The following is a 19,475-nucleotide window of genomic DNA, read 5'->3' on the forward strand; positions in this document are numbered from 1 at the left end:
AAACCCACCAGTCCACAGAAATGCAGTGCATTTTGTTTGGTTTTACTCACCTTAACACCAGACTATAGTTCCACTCAGGTACTAATGAAAACAAATTCTGTTTTTGACAGTCATTCCTATATAACTACACAAAGTATTGTAAGAGAATCATTCAAAAACTTTTATGACAGAGAATGTTTGGACTGAAAATATATGGAAACATTGTTACTGCATTTATCTTTGAATCTATGAACCTATGAATCATTGAATCAATATGAATATGAATCTGTGAATCATCTACGAATCATTTAAAATGAAGATAAGTTATACATAGTTTTTAATGAATATGATCTAAGGGATTATGTTAGACATCTCATTGATGAGGTAATCAGTAAAACTATGAATACTCTATCTGCTGTTTCTGTAACAGCAATATGAAAATTAAATCTGTTTAGACATTATACACACAGACACAGCCATGTGAACGCATAGGACTGGGGAGATTACCTACTGCTTCCCATTTATTAAGTTCAGGGTTATATTTCTCAATACTCTGTAGGTACGTTCCTTTTGAATAGGAATATCCTCCCGTTACATAGATGCACCCATTCAAAACCACTGCGCCACACTCCATCCTTCTCTCCATCATGTGAGCCATCTGCTTCCATTCATTTTGCTCTGGGTCATAGCAGTCCGTGATCGTGGTCTGTCCACCCACAAAATAGATCTTGTTTTGTAACGTAATTGAACACAATCCATATTCTTCAGGAAGAAAGGAATATAGTTCAACTCAGAATGATAATGTTAACTTAAACAAGAAATGCTATGCAGTTTATAGAACTGCAGCTACCTGACCAACACTGGGGTCTTGGCTTAAGTGCCCACTGAGGTCAGCTGGGTTTCTTCACTGAGTTTAGGAGAGGCCTCAGGAACTTCTGCTAAACTTGGTCTAAGCGAGACCGAGGCATTTTAGAAGACATATACATGATCACTGGTATTTAGTGAGAATATCCTTAAAAACTTATTGTTACCAAATGCAGAAAGTAGAGAAAACACTATTAAAATCCATATAAAAGATCTTTGCCAAATGCCTACGAACAGACAGATTTTATGAAAAATTAGCTTAGTATGTTATTTAATAGAACGCAGCCCTTCCTTAGGACAATATTTATATAGATGTTTGAGGAGAGCTCTTCCCTTCCTCTCTCAAAGTCTGGAAATGGGGATGATCCCACAGGGTCAAACAGCAATTCTGGACCTTTCTGCTCCTACAGGCATTGCTCCTTTTAATAGAAAAACGTCAGAAATGCTGCAAGGGGGCTTAAAGATTCCAAGCTAGAAGCAATAAAATCAAACTCTAAATTCATGAGAGAAATCACTGTTTACCTGGATGTGGACTTGTGGCGACTATACTCCACTCATTGCTACCTGAATGGTATCGCTGGATTTTATCATAGGTGCAGCTTCCCCTGTACCCGTAGTGACCTCCGGTTACATAGATGATTTCATGCAGGACACAGGCGGTGGCGTTTCCAACTCCTGTACACAGTATTAAAGTCACAGCACACCTTCAGGCTCCACAAAATACTCTCTGCCACTTACACCAACAATCCCATTTCAAATGACTTGCTAGTTATTATTTTAGCATGAAATGATGCTTTCAAGTATGTAAATGAATATGCAATTAAATAAACTGTAGTGATACCTTATCAGTATAAGTTAAAAGAAATTAAATAAAAATGTATTAACTGGCACATTGTATTGCATATAATATGGCCACACAAAATTTCACGCAACATTAGTCACACAGGTTTTGGAATAGGGAAATTCTTTCAGTATTTTACTAAATTAAATCTTCAAAAGTCATCACTTATTTGGCAAGGGAAAAGTCAATGAGAGGTGAGATTATTCAGTGTCTCAGAGTATCCTTTGTGATAGTTTTAGCCTTCCCCATGATATAATTAATGATGCTATTGTATAAACAAGGACGCAAACAGAATCAAGCTATGTTAACTTTATCTCCAGGAAAATGAAAGAAAACTAAACAAGGGGTTTGCAAAGTAAAATGGACAAAAATTAGGAAGAAAATCCTGTATTTTTTTAAGCTTCTGAGAAAAAGCTTCACACAGAAAATGCAGCAAAACACCTGCACAGAATACATACCCCTGCTCAGAGTATTAGTGTAGTATTTCTGTTTTTTAAATTAAGTAAGAGTAATAGCAATGTTTGTTGGAAATATATGAATATTGAAGAAGCTGATGTATGAGTATGATAAAAGTGTTTTCCTATTATAGACACCTCAGAAATCTCTCATTCATGTATAAAAGTATCAAGTTGCAGTATAGTTTTGTAAAATATTTTATCAATAATTATCAATAATTATGTTATACAAATTATATGATAAAATGTATAATTTTTTATAAATTTTATAATGAAATAATACACTTCAATAGGGCTGTGATCCAAATTTGTACATTTGTAGTAAATCACTAGTCTGGCTGCTAAAAACTAGGTATGGGAACTTCTCATTATCTTCACACTAAAGAGAAAACTTAGGATCCTGAACAGATGATACTGAGAAATGAGAAAATTACTTGCAAAAAGCTTTAAATGAAGAAGGCACGTCTGTAAATAACTGCACTGAAAACCTTAATAACCTGAACTGAAGTTTCTGTCAGTTCATCCTGCTTCGAGCAAAGAATTTTACCTGCCATTAGGAACTTAAGTCATTAGATTCTATACCATATTAAAATAATACAATCCCTTTACTGGAGTTTGGTCTTTGAAGGTCTACTGGATGGACATCAGTCCCAGAGATTTTTCTGTTTTGTTTCTAATTTGCACAGAAATTTTGCTCCTGGAAGGGGACAAAATTAAACTGAGAGTACTGCTCGCATGTGGCCACCAGTGTCTGTGACACAGCTCTCAGGCCCCGGTGCGGGGTCTGGATGTTTGCAGTAGTTTGGCTGGTGAGGACCTGACCCAAGGCCCACCAAAATTAACGGGAAAATTCCCATGACGTCAGTAGAACTTGGATCATACCCGAAACACATCTGTGACATTTGTAAGTGGCATCGGCAAAAGGACAGACATTGAGGCAGCAGTCGTATAAAAGCTTACATACCTTTGATCATGTTTGCAATAGGAACCCATTTCTTTTTTAAAGGATCATAGAACTCGGCTTCTTGTACTGGAGCTCCCTTTCTGTAGCCACCCAATGCATAGATGCAGCCACCCAAAGAAACCGCACAGTGATAGTATCTTGCATCAAGCATGGGGCAGCCTTCTGTCCACTCATCTCGTTCGCTGTTATAAATCCACACGGTGTCGAGCGCTTCGATGCTCTCGGTTCTATAACCTCCCGTCACATAAATGTTGGGGCCCAAGTTAGTGACCCCATAGCTCTCTCTGGTGTGATCTGGCATGTCTGTTCCCTGGACCCAGGCATTAGTTAAAGGATCCCAAATATGCACTTCTGATAAGGGATGCCAGTAGTATCCTCCAATCACATACATGACTGCTGTGGGTCTTTTGGAAATGCCTTTGGGGTTGGGGTTTAGTGCATTGTATACGAGTGACCTGATCTTATTATCATTTAGTCGGCATTTTTTTTGTAGGCTTAAAGCTGACCTTAAATACATGCTATCTAAATCTATTTTGACGCAGCTCAGCAGTTCATAGATGTACTCGATTCTTTCTTCCACGTTGTGTGCAACCCACTTAACGACAGCTTCGATGGCTGTCTTCTCCTGCCAAACATTGAGGTTCTCTCTGGAGAGAATAAAGAAGAGCTTCTCCTTGCCAATGTCCAGAAACTCTTCCTGCTTCCACACGTCCTCGAACTGCCACAACACTATCCGCCGCGACTCCTTTTCCAGCTCGGGGCAGTGGTGGTATTCGGCGAAGGAGTGCATCCCTATGCAGTTGTCTGTATCTAAGTGCCTGACCAGAAACTGCTCGCAGGCTTTCTTCACCGACACGAACTGCAGGAGGTCCGCAGCCTGGAGCAGGCTCTGAACGTTCCTCTTTGTTATCTGGATCTGCGCTGTGTACGCATAATTCACCAGGGCTTCCAGTATGATGTGGCTGAGCCCGGGGAGCCTGATCTGCTTTTTAGATTTCTCTTTCATGTCGGCTGTGAACATCGCTTTAAAATAATTGCTACAAGCTGCCAACACAGCTCGGTGACAATGGAAGATGACCCCGGACGCGCACTGAAGAGTAATGTCAGTAAACAAGCCGTCCAGGTAAAACGTTCGGAAGGCCCCCAGCAAATCCCCCGGGTGGGAACCGTCCTTGTACAGGTAGACGTAGTCCTCCTGCCCTGCCAGGGCCATCGCCGCGGCGCCGCACAAAAGCGGGCGGTCCTCGCTCGCTCGCTCGCTCGCACGCAGCGCGCCCTGCCCCAGGCTCCGGCCGCCCCGCGCTCCCGCCTCCGCTCCGCCGCCGCCGGTCGCTACTCGCTAAGCACCGCCGCGAGCACTTCTAAGCGAGGCTTCGCCGGCCGCTTTGTCCGCCCCCAGCGCCGTCCCCGGGGAGCGGGGCAGCCCCCTCCCCCGCGCGGCGCTCACCGCCCCGGCAGGCGCGGCGCGGCGCGGCCCGCGGCGGGGGGGCGGCGGCGGCCCCTTGACCATCTTCGGAAGGGCCGCTGCCCGCGGGCGGCCGGCGGGGCAGCACCTCGGCGGGGCCCCGCTCAAGGTCACCGAGCCCCGGCGGCGCGGCTCGCCCCGGCGGCGCGGCTCGCCCCGGGGGAGGCTCCGCTCGCCTCGGTCGCGGCGGCGGCGGCGGCGGCGTGGAGCTCCCCCGCCCCGGGGAAGGGCTCGCCGCGGCGGTGGCAGGCGGCCCCTCTGCTGCCGGCCGCACTAGGGACGGGAGCAGATGCTCGGGGAGCGGGGGGCGTCACCCGCTCGGCGGCGCTGGGCCACGCGACAAAGCAAGAGCGGCTTCCTCGGCCGCCCGCAGCCACCCGCGGCAGCTTCGTGTCCCGGGAGGGAAGGGGCCCGCGGCCGCCCCGCTCCCCCCGGCACGGCGAAGCGCAGCGCCGGAAAGGGCAGCGAGGTCCGGGGTTCCCCTGAAGGGATCCCCTCCCCTCTACCCAAGCCCAGGCTTTGAGAGGGGATGGCAACAGCCTCCTCAGACATCTGAGCCCGGCAAGGCTCAAATGACTGTCACAAACTGTACTGGCAAACAGACTGCAAATATAAGCAAATTATTCACAAGGAAATTCATACGACTGTTGCCACTGCTGAAAAAAGAGGTTTGCAGCTTCAGAAGTCTTTTTCATTTTCTGTAATGGAGACCCCTAAATGTATTTGGGGGTCACTCTGGGGTCAAAGCGGCTCTGCTCTCTCCTGAAGGGCCTGGACTCCCTTTCACCACCAGCAGGTTTGGGATCCTTCACACCAGCCAGCTCTCCCCATCTCAGCCAGATTTGCCTGCCCTGCCAGAGTGCTCCTGGGCCTGAAAGGTCTGGGAATAGCTTCTCTTATCAAAAGTGGTTACCTATTAGCTACCTATTGTTACTATTAGCTAAGTGACACCAATATCCAAAAGAAAAAAATTATGAGCTCTACACACGTCAAAATTAAAAGAGATATACATATTATATTTATTACTAGTGGTACTTCCTCCCCAAAAAGCATGAATTAAGGAAGGAATCTGAATGGGAAGAAGGTGTTTATGGACACACGCCTCTCATCCATCCTCACATGCAGACTGCGCAACAGGACTCAAACTTTCCTTTGTCCTTTATGTAGTAGCCTAAGACCTCAACAGACTGTTTCAAAAAAAGACAACAAATCCTTCACACATCTTTGCCTTCTGGTTTTCAACCACCCTCAATGCATTAATCAGAGTTTTGTGGTGCAGTCCAGGACTTAGCAGTAGCCCAGCCTGCTGCCTCCGACCAGGGGCTGTCCAACAGCTACATGGCTCCATTTTTATTTTTTTTTCCCTCCGGCGCATTCCCTTGTATGGTCCAAATCTGTTTATACATCCCCATGCCAACAACTTTGTTTTGCTGCTGGTGTTTTCCACTTTCCATTTCATCAGCTTCCTATGGACAGGCAGAAGTTTCTCCCAGCTCTTCGCTATCCTACTAGCATATAAGATCAGGGTGCAGTATTATGTAAGTACTCTGTTATGGCTGGCATGTGATAGACACACTTTGCTCTGCTACTATATGGAAAATTTCACATATACACTTCCTTCCAGGATGCATTAATTTTCATAATATCTTTACCTAAGTCATCATACTTCCTCAGTCCCTTGACCATCTCCCTCCCAGAGGGCATGTTATTTTAAACCCCTGGCAAGCTTGGAGGTCAGCAACGGTACAAAATACACGTCCCTCCAAGGATCTGCTCCATCTTCCTTTCTCTTTTGGCTGCCTTACCAGTTTAACACTGCAAGCTGGAGATACTCATCTCCTCTTCTTCATACCCAAATGTAAAAAGCTTGGTAACTGTGGTGGTAATGCAAACCCCTTAGAAAAGTAATCTTGCTTTTTTTTTAAGGAGAGAATAAACCCCAAACCTCATATCAACTACATAATGGCTTACTTACTGGAAGGAAACAAATTTCTCTGTCTCCAACATGCACATTGCCCCACCAAATAGCATTAGCTCCACCCTGTGCTTAAAGTGATCGGACCATAATTGCTAGTCTTTCAAATAGTTTACTTTGCTTAATCTAGTCTCATCTCCTGCTTCAGTACTTCGTTCAAAACACAAAAAATTGCTCTCTTTGAGAGGGAAGAGAGTGAAGATAATTTCTTACTCAATGATTCAGTAATACACCAAACTACTAGGTAGGGTTTTTAAAGGGTAAAAGAGCATTAGTTAACCTAATCTAGGTGGAAGAAAATGCTGAATTATTATTCATATAGTAGCTTTTTTCTGTTTGCTTGTTTTCAAGTAAGCAGTAACCGAGATCTGTGGACAAACTGAAAGCAAGCTGCCCCACAATTAAGTTCTGAAAAGGACAGAAGAGACTGGCACAGTATCTGGAACATTAAGCAGCACATCTGGAATGAGGGAGATTAAAAAAAAGAAAAGTAACTATACAAAATGGCATACTATGCAACTGCCACTACCACTGTTTTGTATAACTTGCAAATCAACTTAAAACTGTCACAACTAGAGACCCAACCAACTCTTCAGATGCTGCCTTTGGGCACTTGTAGAAGATAATAGGGTAGGAGCTCTACCTATATATACAGACCTCAGACCACTATCAAATATCCATTATTAAATCAATGCACCCAAAAACTCAACTGTATTAGTCTTGATATCTTAAACAACAGACTACTCAAGCAATCTTCTATAATAAGTTAAAGTAGGGCTGAAAACTGAACCTTTACAAGGAAGTATTTAAACAAAATCTTCATTCATATAGCATCAGCCTCAAAACAAGAGAGATCACCCCTAAAAATATTCAGCTGAGTCAAAGAAGGTAGTGACAACATCAAATGCATATGATGAAAATCGGAACATCACTGCACCGAAAATGCAGAGGAAGACAGTTACAGCAATCACAGGCAGCTCCATCTCAGGTACCTGTAACCATAAGTGCTGCTAAAGTTGGACTAATTTCTCAGCTATTAAGGCAGTAAACCTAAAACACATTAAATCAATAGGAAAGTACATCATCATTCTGGACCTTTTGTGGGATTATAAGAAGGCAAAAATTTGGCATGAAAATACATTATTTAACTTTAATGAGACATTTTTAGTATCTCTATATGCATTACCCAAATCACTGCAAGTGGTAAAGCAGAGTCCACATTCACATACAATTCCCTCAGAGACAGAAAAAATCCGTTAAATCTTCAAATGGACAGAGATGTTCCCTCCTAGCCTGTGAGAGAGGATTATACTCTTATACTGGTAACAATGAAGAGGTGAAAGTAGTGTAAAAATGCATACAAATCCCCCATTCTGTGGGCCTGTGCATTACAGCAGAAACTCAGCAGGAAGAAACAAAGCACCTTGCTGACTCCCAGATGTCTACGGGGAAGATCAGTTCTAGCTCTACACAGAGCGGCAACAGCACACTCCTAGTGATAGTCAGGAGAATGGGAGAATCTTCTTCAGACAGAATAGCAAAATTCTTACTGTTCTCAAGAACAGAAGAAGTCAGACTGATAAAATAAGTGAAGGTGTTATCCAAAGATTTCTGAGGCTGACACCTACATTTGTGTTCACTATCTCCAAGTCCTCACAAGTACGGGGACCTGAAGACACAAAGGCCAGCAGAATACATTACACAAATCATGCACTTTGTTTTTGTCAGTGACAGTACCTTTTATTGGCTTTAATATAAACCATTAAAAAGTAATTTTGTTTGGTAAAATATTTAGTATATTAAAATATAAATGCATCTTCAGATCAAACAAGATTACAAGCATACTAAATAATTTACACATTAAACATTTATCCTGATTAAAGAAGAATATAAAGCCGACAGCCCCAGAACCTTATTCCTGGCACCTAACATTTTACAAGTAAAGAATTTCATTCTTTTGTGCACTAATCCTATGTCTTCCTGTAAACATGTGAACAGAAGTCAGTTATGCAGTTGATAAAGGCTCGGAAAATAATAATAATAAAAAAATTATGAATTATGGTCAATCCCCTTTGCAGCCACCCTTCTCCATTTATATTGGAACATGTAGTACGTTAGAAAGCCATTTTAACAACATTTTCCCTCTATTGTCAGAATTGAAGATAAATACTTTTATATTAAAAAAACAACAACAGGTCCAGATAATAACATCCCAACTTTACAATTTTGTGTTTTAATGTGCATGCAGTTATAGGAAGATAAAGTATAATAATATTTGTTTCCTGTTATCATTTGAATTATTCCTTTAGAAGCAGTTTCAAGTAAGACATTATTTCTACACCAGATGACCAAACCAGAACAGAACAGTCTACAGGACTGAGACCTTGGGAGAGTTGAGAAATCTTCTTCTCTAAAGTATATCCCTGCCTGGGCATAGCAATATCAACCTTCTTCAAAAAAGTTACTGGACATAGATCATTCCCACCATCACCTATATACACAATTTGTATATAACTTACTCCTTGCTCCAGTTGTTTATCTAGAAATTCTTTTAACACTTTCCTTTTACAAAGGTTTTTAGGGCACTTTGCACAATGGTGAGTGTGAAAATTCTGTACAGTAAGATAACCAGTACTGGTAAATGCTGCAGGGTTTGTAAACACTTCATCAAACACCTTATGAAAGTCAGCAGCTTTTAAAATCCAGTCAATAAACACTGTATTAGAATCTGAAATAATTATGCAGTCAAAGAACTCTTTGTTCTTGCCAATAAAGCCTAGAAGATCTACCATTCCTGCAGTGAATGGAATTGTTGTCATAGTTCTTTTCATCTCATCTTCTTTGACGCCATTGTCTCCCAAGTAGGCAAAGGCTCTACCCATATATTCTGTCCAGTGTCCTGGTCGATAGGAGTTTCTTAATTCATTAGGAAGCTTTTTCTCAGGAGCACATTTCACAATCCAGGTATCACTGTTTTCATCTATGATCGTATGGTCAAAATCAAAAACCAACAGAAATTTCATAGCTGTCAGAAGAGTTTTCAAAACACAAACAAAAAGGAGAAATATTTACATAAGCAAAAGTACTGAATTCCTATCCTGATCTTGTGCTCAGAAGAGAAAAACTCTGCAAGAAAATAAGGAGTTAGGACAAAATCTAAACACAGTACACTATTTATGGCTACTACAGCTGTGGGAAAAGTTGTGCTGAAGCTAAAAAAACCCACAATCTGTAAAGGTCAAAGCCCTAACTCTAGCTCTGTTTAAAATATACAATCTAGATGTATCTAGATGCACACTGCGTAGTAATTAATATTTACTGACACAGAATCAATCTTCCCATCCTTATACATTATTGGTTTGACCAACGATTCTTAATTTCTCCATAATCACTTGCCAGTGCAACAGAACTAGAATTCCCAGCTGGGCTGAGAATCCAGCTTGTCAAAGAGCCTAAGAGATATTTGGACGCAGAAAACCTTAAGAGATATTTGGAGAGGCAAGAAGTACTGAGCAGCTGAAGCCAAATTGTTTATAAACACGAGGCACACCGAATCAAAGTCAACGACAAAAATAAACACTGCCATTGTTGGATCTGGAAAAAAATCGGCTGGTTTCCTGCGATTCTGCAAGTGCGGTACCTACAACCCACTTCCGGGCTATGGCAACCCCTTGGGGCGGGAGACACCCCCCGTATTTAACGCCGTTCTCCTCAAGCACATTTGCTGCCCCAGCCTCGAGCACGGCCCGCCCTCGCCCCGGGGCGCTGCCCACGCCCGCAGGCCGCGCAGGACTGGACTGGACTGGACCGGACCGGACCGAACCCCCCCCCCCCCCCCCCGCGAGCACGGGGCACCAACGCGACCGCCGCGAGCCCAACGGCCCAACCTGGAGGAGAAAAGCAAAGCAGCCCCCCGCGGGGGACACCGGCGGCGGGAACGACCGAGGGCCTGGGCCGGGCGGCCGCTACGGACCGAGAAGCCGAGGAAAAGGGGGGCACTGCTGGCGGGGAGAGCCGAGCCGAGCCGAGCCGGGCCGGGCCGCCCGGCCGCTACCGCCCGCGGGGCGCGCGCCCTCACCCAACAGCCGCGCCCCGGCACGACCCACCTCAACGGCCCTTCGCTTCCGGCTTCCCTCGGCGCAAGCGCCGCCCGCCGCCTGCCTCGTGGCCGGGCCGTCACGTGACCCCGCGCCGCCCGGTTGCCCGGCAACGGCGTGTACACACGGCGCCGCGGGTCGGGGCCATGGCGGCGGCCCGGCCCGGGCCCCCGCGCGGGCGGCGGCGGGAGCCAGCCCGTGAGTGGGGCTCCGCGGGCGTGCGAGCGGGCGGCGCGGCGGAGGGTAAAGGGCCCATGGAGCACCGGGAGGGAGCGGCCCGCGCGGGGCCGCGGCGGCTGGCCTCGGGCGCCCCGCTTCAGCGCGGGCAGCGAGGCGCCCGGGCGCTTTGCGGGCGTCCCTTCGCCGTGTGCAGGGCGGCTCCCCTGGAGAAGCGGCAGCAAGCGGGCACCCAGGCCAACACCGGGCAAGGCGCTCCCTCTCCAATCTCCCTCCTGTTCCTCCACCTGTAGACAAGAATTTTAATGCCCGTTTCTCCCTGAAATATAACTGGAAAGAGCTAACCTGAAAGCAGTGGAGTTATACTATCATAAAACACCTGGAAGTTAGAAAAGAAGGCGGTGTCTGATAGTTCAGAATTCACAAGGAACGGAATTGTAACAATATACTAGCTGCTGCTACGTATGGTTACGTAGCAAGGCTACCTTTATCTTGGAAAGAGGCAGAAGATCAGGCCCAGTCCCCAAATAAGACAAATAGATTAATAACTGAATCTGAAAAACAGATTTTGATTTTAGCATAAGTATCACTATAAGTGAAAGCCTCCTTATGTTTTAGATATGTTAATCTGCTGCAAATCAGATAAACAAGGAGAATTTCTAAGAGAATGTCTTTTTGTTCAAAACTTAATTTCTTTTTTGAAGGATATTTCACAAAACTTAATGATCACCTAGAAAACATACTTATGCATGCACATGTGTGTGCGCACACATGCACACACACACATGTTCTAGTAAATATGAGGAGCCCAGGACAAGGGTGGCAAGGCACAGCCTGTGCCCATACTGCTGCCCCCTCTGGCTGACTCCCTCCACCCCCCAGCCGAATGGCTTCACCCATATTCCCTCTTCCCTTTTGGGAATGCTCCCTGGTCCCTGCTGTCCTCAGAATCACGCCCAAATACTGTCTCAAAAGCGTTAGTTATCACAAGCTACGTATATACATACATACAAACAATTAAGGGGACATGCAAATGGTTAAATCACTCAGACAGTGGTGTGGCATAGCCCAAGCACATACCCCAGCCATGTTTAGTGTGTAGCTACTCTGTCTTAGCTCTAGAGTACTGGGATAGGGAAAGTAACTGTTATAACTTAGTATCATTACTATGCAGGAACATCTTGATACAGGTTTAAATTTAGGATTTTCTGATATCAAGTAACCTTAATATCTTTTCTTCCCTATGCATAGCATTAAATGGTTTGGCAGAAAATAATATTCTAGATGGATGTTTTCTTCCAAACGACGTAGATCTTCATCAAGTTATTGTATTGCCAAAAGCAGAATGGGAAAGGATTCAGGACAATCTTGGCAGTACAACTAGAGAAGCAGCACGTATCCTTGCTGAGAGGAAAGAACGGAAAGAAATGCAATTACGCTCCAAGGCAGCCGTAAAAGACTGGCCCAATACCATTATGGTAAGTACAAGATACATTTGTAAATTGGGGCAGTCATTTTCATACATGCAAAAACACTCATGGCAATATTTCTAGCTGTACTCCCTTTGTTTAAATTTTGCTTTTTAATAAGTACTTTAACTAAACTTCTTTTAAATAGTTTAATTGTTGAATTAAATCTAAAATTCAAAATTAAAAAAGTAATTGAGTATATCGTCTTCAGAATACTTTATACATTTTTAATCTACAGTTTTTAAGCATGATCTGCAAAAAAAAAAAAAGAAATTTTATCTGCATTGTAGGGCCTGGCACAACGGAAACTTAAAGCCAAAAAACTATGTGCAGAAAGGGAAGAGGAAGAGAGAAGGTTAATTGATTTGGAAGAAGCACAGTTTCAAGCAGCAAAACGGAAAGATGCTATTGATCAAGCAAGAACCTATCAATACTATAAGAATGAAAGAGTGAAAGGGTTACATGTCTGTTGACAACTTACTATTTTTTAATTTCAAATTTTATTGAATTTCTTTAAACATGTCTGAACATGCAAATTATTTGAAATGTTCTCTTGTAGAGTGCACTTCTACTTACTGAGGTCCTAAAAGAAAGAGATGCTCAAGTTGAATTTAAAAAGTTAAAGCGAGATGTTAATAAAAAGAGGGAAGAAGAAATGGAACATGAATGTAAAAAAGCTATTCTCAGAGAGCAGGAAAAGGCACATGAACGTTATATGAAACAAAAGGCACTTTGCAGACATCAGCTGGAACAGTAAGTAATAATTAATCAATAGCAACTCTGTTTCATTCTTTATGTAAACTCTCTTCTCATAAATATGTTCTATAAAGCTTTTAGAGAAACCTATTAATTGTTTGGACCACAAATGCAATGTTTTAGAAGAAAGATCTAGAGTTCTAAAAAAAATCTTGCACTGTGATATGCAGTGTCTTGTAGCTGCCAACAGGCTGCATGTAAAATGGCCTCCAGCAGGCAATGTTAATTTTTAGTCAACTCACTATTCAGAAATAGTTACTGAAAATTCATATTAACTCAGTTTTGTTTCCAGAAAAGGAAAAGGTTAAAACAGATTTTCCATTTGGCCATAACCAGATGCCAAGAGAATGCATCTCTGCCACCTCCATTCCTTCTCTCAGCTTTTCCAGAAACCTCATAGAGGGGTCCCCAGTGGTGTTCACAGGACTGGCCCAGGAAATTTGGCAGATGAAATCAAATTCCCTGATGCAGAGGAAGGGCTCAAAGTCTAGTCTCACATATTCTAGGTCCAATGTATAAATCCCTGCAGAACTTAGTACAGAACACTACCAGTTTAAGCTCTGGCCTGCATGTGCATGAAGAAAAACATAGGTATCATGGGACTTACAGGGGAAATCCTAGTTGCTCAGACTGCTGCAGAGATAGGCCAGAATGTCATGAATAGAGTGGTGTTAATGGGTCAAACAGATAAAAAGTAATGTTACCAGAAGACTGCAATCTGACTGTGCATACTGTGTAGCTAAGTTCTGGCCAGAGGGTGTGGGGCTACCTTTAAAAATGATGATGCTATTTTTGATCTCTGACAGTCTACCCACCTCCACTTCAAAGTACAGATTCTTTGGTGCTAAAGTACCTTTAGACATGCAGAATCCTTGTCTTTTCACTACTTTATGTCTTTTCACTACTTTATGTCTTTTCACTACTTCACCCTTTCTTCAACTCCTTTCTCTGTTTCAGAATAAAGGAGCACCAGCATCAGGCAGAACTAGCCAAGCTAGAAGACAAAAGAGAAGGAGAAGAAATTCAGAGATTGACCCGGTTGTACCAGTTGGAAATTCAGAGAGGAAAGGAAAAGGAGCAGGTGGAAAAACTTGAACACCAGAGGCTGCATCATGTAAGTAACAGGAAAGCAGAGAGCTCAGTGCTGGTTTTGCTTTGGCTGCGGGGAGTGAAAGTTGCCTTGATATACCTAAACAAACAGGCCTGAGGGCAACGGGAGGCTTGCCGACTGCTTCGGTGGCATGAGCTCCTATCCGTACCTTGACAGTTGCAGCCATCTCTGTCCTCCCTGCTTCTGAGGGAGGCCTCTTGGAGAGAGGTGTCTTCTCTTGCCTGAAGTGGCGGTGTACTGATGCCTGAGCCTCGACCGGCCTGTGATGAAAAAGTCTGCTGCAGACAGCAAGGAGTATCCTCCTTGACTTGACACCTGGATTTAGGTTCCATGTGGCTGCTCCATTTTGAGCCCATTTTCCTTTGTTTGGAAGAAGGAATAACCTGTTTCAGTGAATATGACAGTATCTTTTTAACTTTTTTTCCCTTTATGATCAGCAATGTTTAGGAAATTGAGCAAGACCTGCTGCCCTCTCTCTTCACCTTCAAAGGCACCTTGCCACAGGTGAAGCAGCAATGCTCACAACGGTTTTGACCAGTATGTGAAAGATGGTATTTTTCACATGAAACTCTAAAACAGCCCTCTTCAGCTAGTATTTGGATTGAGCTCTTAGATTGGGAAAGGTTGTGATGAGGTGGGCCAGGAGCAACACAGTTGTGTGTGTTGGTGGGTACTGCATATTCCCATTCATCGCAACTCCCCCTCTCCTGCTTGTGAGTGAATGGAAGTGAGGAATAATCCTCACAACACTGTGTAGCATTGCAGTGGTATACCCCATTTTTCTGCTGGATGAAAGAGCACTCCTTGGTGTCCTCACTCTGCATCTACCGTTCCTCTCATGTTTGAACAGGGATTGTGCCCATATTTCATTTATCCCCCTGCCTATCAATGTGTTTATATAACATGTTGGGAAAGTGGCTGTGTTCAGTGCTCAGTTCCCCTTCTCTTTTCTCAGACCCGCTATCTCCCCTTCAAGCATGCTTGAACAGGGAAGCAGAAGTAAGTGGAGGTACTGAGAATCCCTTCTCTTCTTTCTTTGAAAGAAAGATGAAGAGATAGAATAGGGAGTGATTCCTTTAAGTTGATACCCAAGGCCCAGATTTCCTAAACTTCATCTGTTATGAATATATCAGGATCATTTTGTCTATGCAGGAACATGTAGCTGACCAGAAAATAATCAAAGCAGCAGAGGAACAAAAACAAGAGGAAGAAGATGATCGGATTAGAGCTCATTTTAAAGCAAAACAAATTATTGCCAAGCTGAGAAAAGAAAAAGAAGCTGAAATGCAAAGGTAGGTACAAAGCTAGATCACAATTTAAAATTATACTGTAGTCATATTCAATTCTTTCAGACTGATGATGCAACACAAACCACAGTTATTCCACAAATAAATTCTGCTGACAGAGAATGTAGGGAATTCAGGAGAAAAAGGGATTTCTTTCTCAACTTCAATAATAACAAGTTGGGTGGGGAGGAAATCTCCCAATTCTTCAAAGCACAAAGAGTTGCAGAAGTGCAAAGCTGTACACCACTGTGTTGTGAGCAGTGATTTTCCATAAGGCCTGCAAAAGCTCCACCCCTGCAGCAACTGAAGACAATTAAGATCTAGGTGGAAAGCAGTTTTGGAGCACAAGCTATATTTCCCTGAGGCAGATCAAGAAAAAGACTGTATCTGACTTCTTAACTAGGCACCTGTATTAATTACATTGGGGTATTAGTAAGGAAATACGGTTTATTTATTTAACAGTGAGAGTATGGCATAAAGATACCACTGAGCTAATATAATAGCTTCCTTCTCTTACCTCTTCTCATCAAGTACTCCCAACAGTTCCTCCTGATGGCAAGATGCTAAGTGGACTCCTCCCTGAGTGATCTAGCTTACTATTGCAACAAAAAGCTAGCTTGACAAAAATAGGTAACAATTATTTGTCAAATCAGATATTTGTAAAGAACAGAAGAGGAGGAATGCAAGGAGGTCAAGAAGTTGGGCAGGTGGGCCTGTGCAACAAGAGGAGAGAAGAGTGGAAGTAGCATTGCTTGTTTTGGTAGCAGAAAAAGCTCAGGTAGGCCAGGTGGGTACCCTGGTATGTTACGATAGTTCATGTTCTCCTGCAGGCTAATGCAGGAACATCAGGACACCATTGTTAACCGACTAGCTGCACAGATGAACAAGGCATTTAAGATGGAAGATGATCGTGTTGCTAGAGATATTGCAAAAAAAGAAGCTAAGCAAGAAAAAGAACACAAAGACAAAGAAGAAAAAAAAAAGGCTGACATTGAATCTATTGCTGAACACAGAGCCACTGTGGTAAGAAACTTGGAGGAGGAGGGTAAGAATACACTATGATATAGCCAACCTTCTTCTGAATATCATTAAGAGACACAAGAATTCTTAGTATCTTCTTTTTAGTCTTCATGGAGAGAGACACATGTTCAGGTTCTCACTTAACAGCCACCTCTCATATTTACCACATATAGGTTCAGGATTAACTGCTTCAGCAATGTGCAAGAGGTATATGTGATAATACTCTCTCCGAAGGTTAGAGGTGGAAGGCTCTATAATCATTGGTAATTCATGTGAACATTTACCATGCTTAGCACTGCCTATCAGCACGCTTCATCAGGTCATCTGCCATCTTTCCTGGGGTCCTCTGTCTCTCTCCCCCCACATGTTGGGTGCATATCTACCAGCTCTGCTGAAAACCCTGGGCTTGGACACTGGCCAACCACAGTGACCATGCTCATCACAGCTCTGAAAGAGGGGTGCTTTTGCTGAAAGACATGACTTCCAACTTAGCTGGCTAGCTACTTGGTTAACTTTGTATATTTTGTAAAATATAGATGAAGATGAAAGTGGAAAGGGAGAAAGAGGAAAAAGCAGAGGGTAAAAAAGAACTTTATGAGTTAATGGAAGCAGATCGCATCTTCTTGGAAATGGAAAAAGCCAAGAAACAAAGACGTCGTGATGAAAATATGGAAGTCCAGAAAATTCAGGTCCAGCAAATGGTAAATAGAAGTGCTGTACTCTGTCAGCCCCTTTAGAAAGAAGTATGCATCTAAACCAACAGAACTAGATCCTGGCAGAGAGGGGGGGGGAGCTTTTTGCTGTTGTATTTTTGCTTGTTTGTTTGTTTGACCTGTATGCAGCCCAGATGCTGGTGTTGGGGACCAACCTCCTCTCAGAGCAGGGGAACAGCATTCTCTTTGAGACTGTCTCTGACCGTGCTGGTCGAGGAGGATTACCTGAAAGGGCCGACAGGAGAGAGATCAGTACTTTCCAAACATGACTGCAAGAGACCCCACTCCGAGATTCACATCCCCTTTCTGCGCTTGAGCTTCCGATGTGCTCATGACCCCACTACTAAAATCCTTCTGGGGCTGGACTAGGTGATCTCCGGAGGTCCCTTCCCACCTCAACCATTCTGTGATTCTGTGATCCCTGTTGGGCAGCCACTAACACAAAGCCTTTCCTCTTGAGAAGTGTTGTGCAGGTCCAGGCTGGTTTGCAATGATAAACCACACCCTGTCCTCAGTTACTGTGAATTACTGCTGCCATCTTGTATCTTCTGGGCCGGTCACCAAAGAGCAGCAGCTAATGTTGAGGCTCACTAAAGTATTCAATTAATTTTGAAAAGAAGAAAGATTTTTGACAAGTATAAACTGATTCTCATCACCTCAGCTCTCTTGTAAGCTTATCCTCTGTACGTTTTAATGGATGGTTATGCTGTGAAGGAAATATCAACCTTTGCTATTCCCTTTTCTTCACCAGGCTGAAAAGCAGGCAAGAGAACAGCAGGAAAAACAAGCAGACTTGGACTACGATACTCAGAGAGAGGCTATTGCACTTTTTAAGGAGCGTGAATTTCAGAACTACGCAAAGCAAGTAATTGAATCAGAGTCCAAGACTACACATAATCTTTATCCTCTTCTGAAAGCATCCAAAGAAGGAACAGGACTTGTACGTGGGCCACCTTCCAGAGGAAGAGGACCTAGTTATCCAGCACAGGATATTGCTGGGACTAAGCTACCTTGTTGTATCTGTACTACAACTCAAGAAGTAAAAACATGAAATAACATTGAGACTATCCAACAACGAAAGCCAAAAGTAGTTTTCACGTGGTAAAAACAATAGATTCAATATCTTACGGGAAGAATTAAAACTATAAGGGATCCATATTGAATATACGCTATGAAACTGGAAGCCCATTTGAAAAAAAAATGCCAGAGTGCTGACTACAGTCTCAAAATTCACCAGCTTGTATTTTTTGAAAGTTAGTTTGTTAAACTGGAGACAGCTGTGAGATATGTAATTGACCTCCGTCTAACACATTCCATCCAACTTCTCTCTTTTTTTTCTCTTGTCTTCTCTCTTACGTTTTTATTATTTATTATTCTAAAAATTCACTGAAAAGATGCCTTAGACTTTTCAGGCCTACCACATATGAACATGACCCAAATTCCCAATGAAGGATCAGCATGGAATTCTTTTCTACAATAGCTGCACTCAAATAATGCTAGTCTACCTCAAAATCCTTTTGGTCTTACCTCTCCCCTGTATCCTTCAGCCTGTAGAATGCTATTTTGTTATCAGGACAGAATGTCCATTATTTTCTGCATATATATTAGTCACTTCTTTCACTAGCCTTTTTCCAGTTAGATATTTCCAGTAAAGAAACTTTACAGACTCTACAGAAGAAAGCCCAACCAAATACCTGCAAAAGTTAGAATAGTTATGGTCCTGCAGTTCTTACAGAGTTTGCAACTACCTCTGTAAAACAAGTATCACATACTGTATAATCAAATGGTATTATGTGCAAAGATAAATGTGATTTGATCACAGCTAATAAAAGGTGTCACCTACCAGGAAAATAGGCCCAAATATAGCTGTGATTAACTACTACAAAAATAGCATGGCAACAAGAGAAGGCATAGTTGGACTCCTCTTTCAATCTGTGGCAAATAGATCCAGATCTAAAACTGTTTCTCTGATTTCTGCAGCCAGCGTGGAACTCCCTCTGGGCTCCAACACCAAAAATCACACGCACAGCTCACTCCTTAAGCTTAATTTCTTTGCTGAAATTTTCCCATCATGTTCCTGCCTTGGACAGAGTTAGAATTTCATATAATGACTTCTTCAGCAAATATCGTGGGGTATAAAAAGGATATTCCCCCTATTCTGGCATCTACTGGAAACAAAGTCCAAAGAACTTAAAAGCTTAGCTTTATTGCACCCAGCCTTCTGTTTCAGCCCCCCGAGCTGTCTGTCTGTCTTGGGAAAATGATACAAGTTCTAAAAAATAAGAAGCGTTTCATAAAAAGAT

At 43.1% G+C, this 19,475-nt stretch overlaps 3 protein-coding genes across 7 annotated transcripts; 1 reads left to right on the plus strand and 2 right to left on the minus strand.

Annotated features, from left to right (window-relative positions):
* Positions 1-430: 430 nt before the first annotated feature.
* On the minus strand, positions 431-4,316 carry KLHL23 (kelch like family member 23). The gene is made up of 3 exons (XM_013960597.1): positions 3,104-4,316; positions 1,366-1,518; positions 431-741 (listed from the first exon to the last, which is right to left on the minus strand). Exons 1-3 carry the CDS (start codon positions 4,314-4,316, stop codon positions 431-433), a joined length of 1,677 nt encoding a protein of 558 aa, XP_013816051.1.
* Positions 4,317-7,734: 3,418 nt separating this feature from the next.
* On the minus strand, positions 7,735-10,676 carry PHOSPHO2 (phosphatase, orphan 2). 5 transcript variants are annotated; one of them, XM_067298534.1, is made up of 2 exons: positions 10,650-10,676; positions 7,735-9,568 (listed from the first exon to the last, which is right to left on the minus strand). In XM_067298534.1, the coding sequence occupies exon 2, from the start codon at positions 9,564-9,566 to the stop codon at positions 8,841-8,843; it is 726 nt and encodes a 241-aa protein (XP_067154635.1). In that variant the 5' UTR covers positions 9,567-9,568; positions 10,650-10,676; the 3' UTR covers positions 7,735-8,840. The 5 variants fall into 5 exon arrangements, with proteins under 5 accessions (XP_067154635.1, XP_067154632.1, XP_067154634.1 ...); XM_067298531.1 differs by having other exon boundaries at positions 7,735-9,669; positions 10,650-10,671; XM_067298533.1 differs by lacking the exon at positions 10,650-10,676 and adding an exon at positions 10,622-10,633 and having other exon boundaries at positions 7,735-9,669.
* A 96-nt stretch (positions 10,677-10,772) lies between these two features.
* Positions 10,773-19,447, plus strand: CFAP210 (cilia and flagella associated protein 210). Its single transcript, XM_067298536.1, has 9 exons — positions 10,773-10,838; positions 12,069-12,295; positions 12,577-12,750; positions 12,846-13,039; positions 14,000-14,156; positions 15,306-15,445; positions 16,270-16,462; positions 16,996-17,160; positions 17,924-19,447. The coding sequence occupies exons 1-9, from the start codon at positions 10,787-10,789 to the stop codon at positions 18,221-18,223; spliced, it is 1,602 nt and encodes a 533-aa protein (XP_067154637.1). The 5' UTR covers positions 10,773-10,786; the 3' UTR covers positions 18,224-19,447.
* The last annotated feature ends 28 nt before the right edge of the window (positions 19,448-19,475 follow it).

The sequence above is a fragment of the Apteryx mantelli genome, chromosome 6 (assembly GCF_036417845.1).
Source record: "Apteryx mantelli isolate bAptMan1 chromosome 6, bAptMan1.hap1, whole genome shotgun sequence".
Lineage (NCBI taxonomy): Eukaryota > Metazoa > Chordata > Aves > Apterygiformes > Apterygidae > Apteryx > Apteryx mantelli.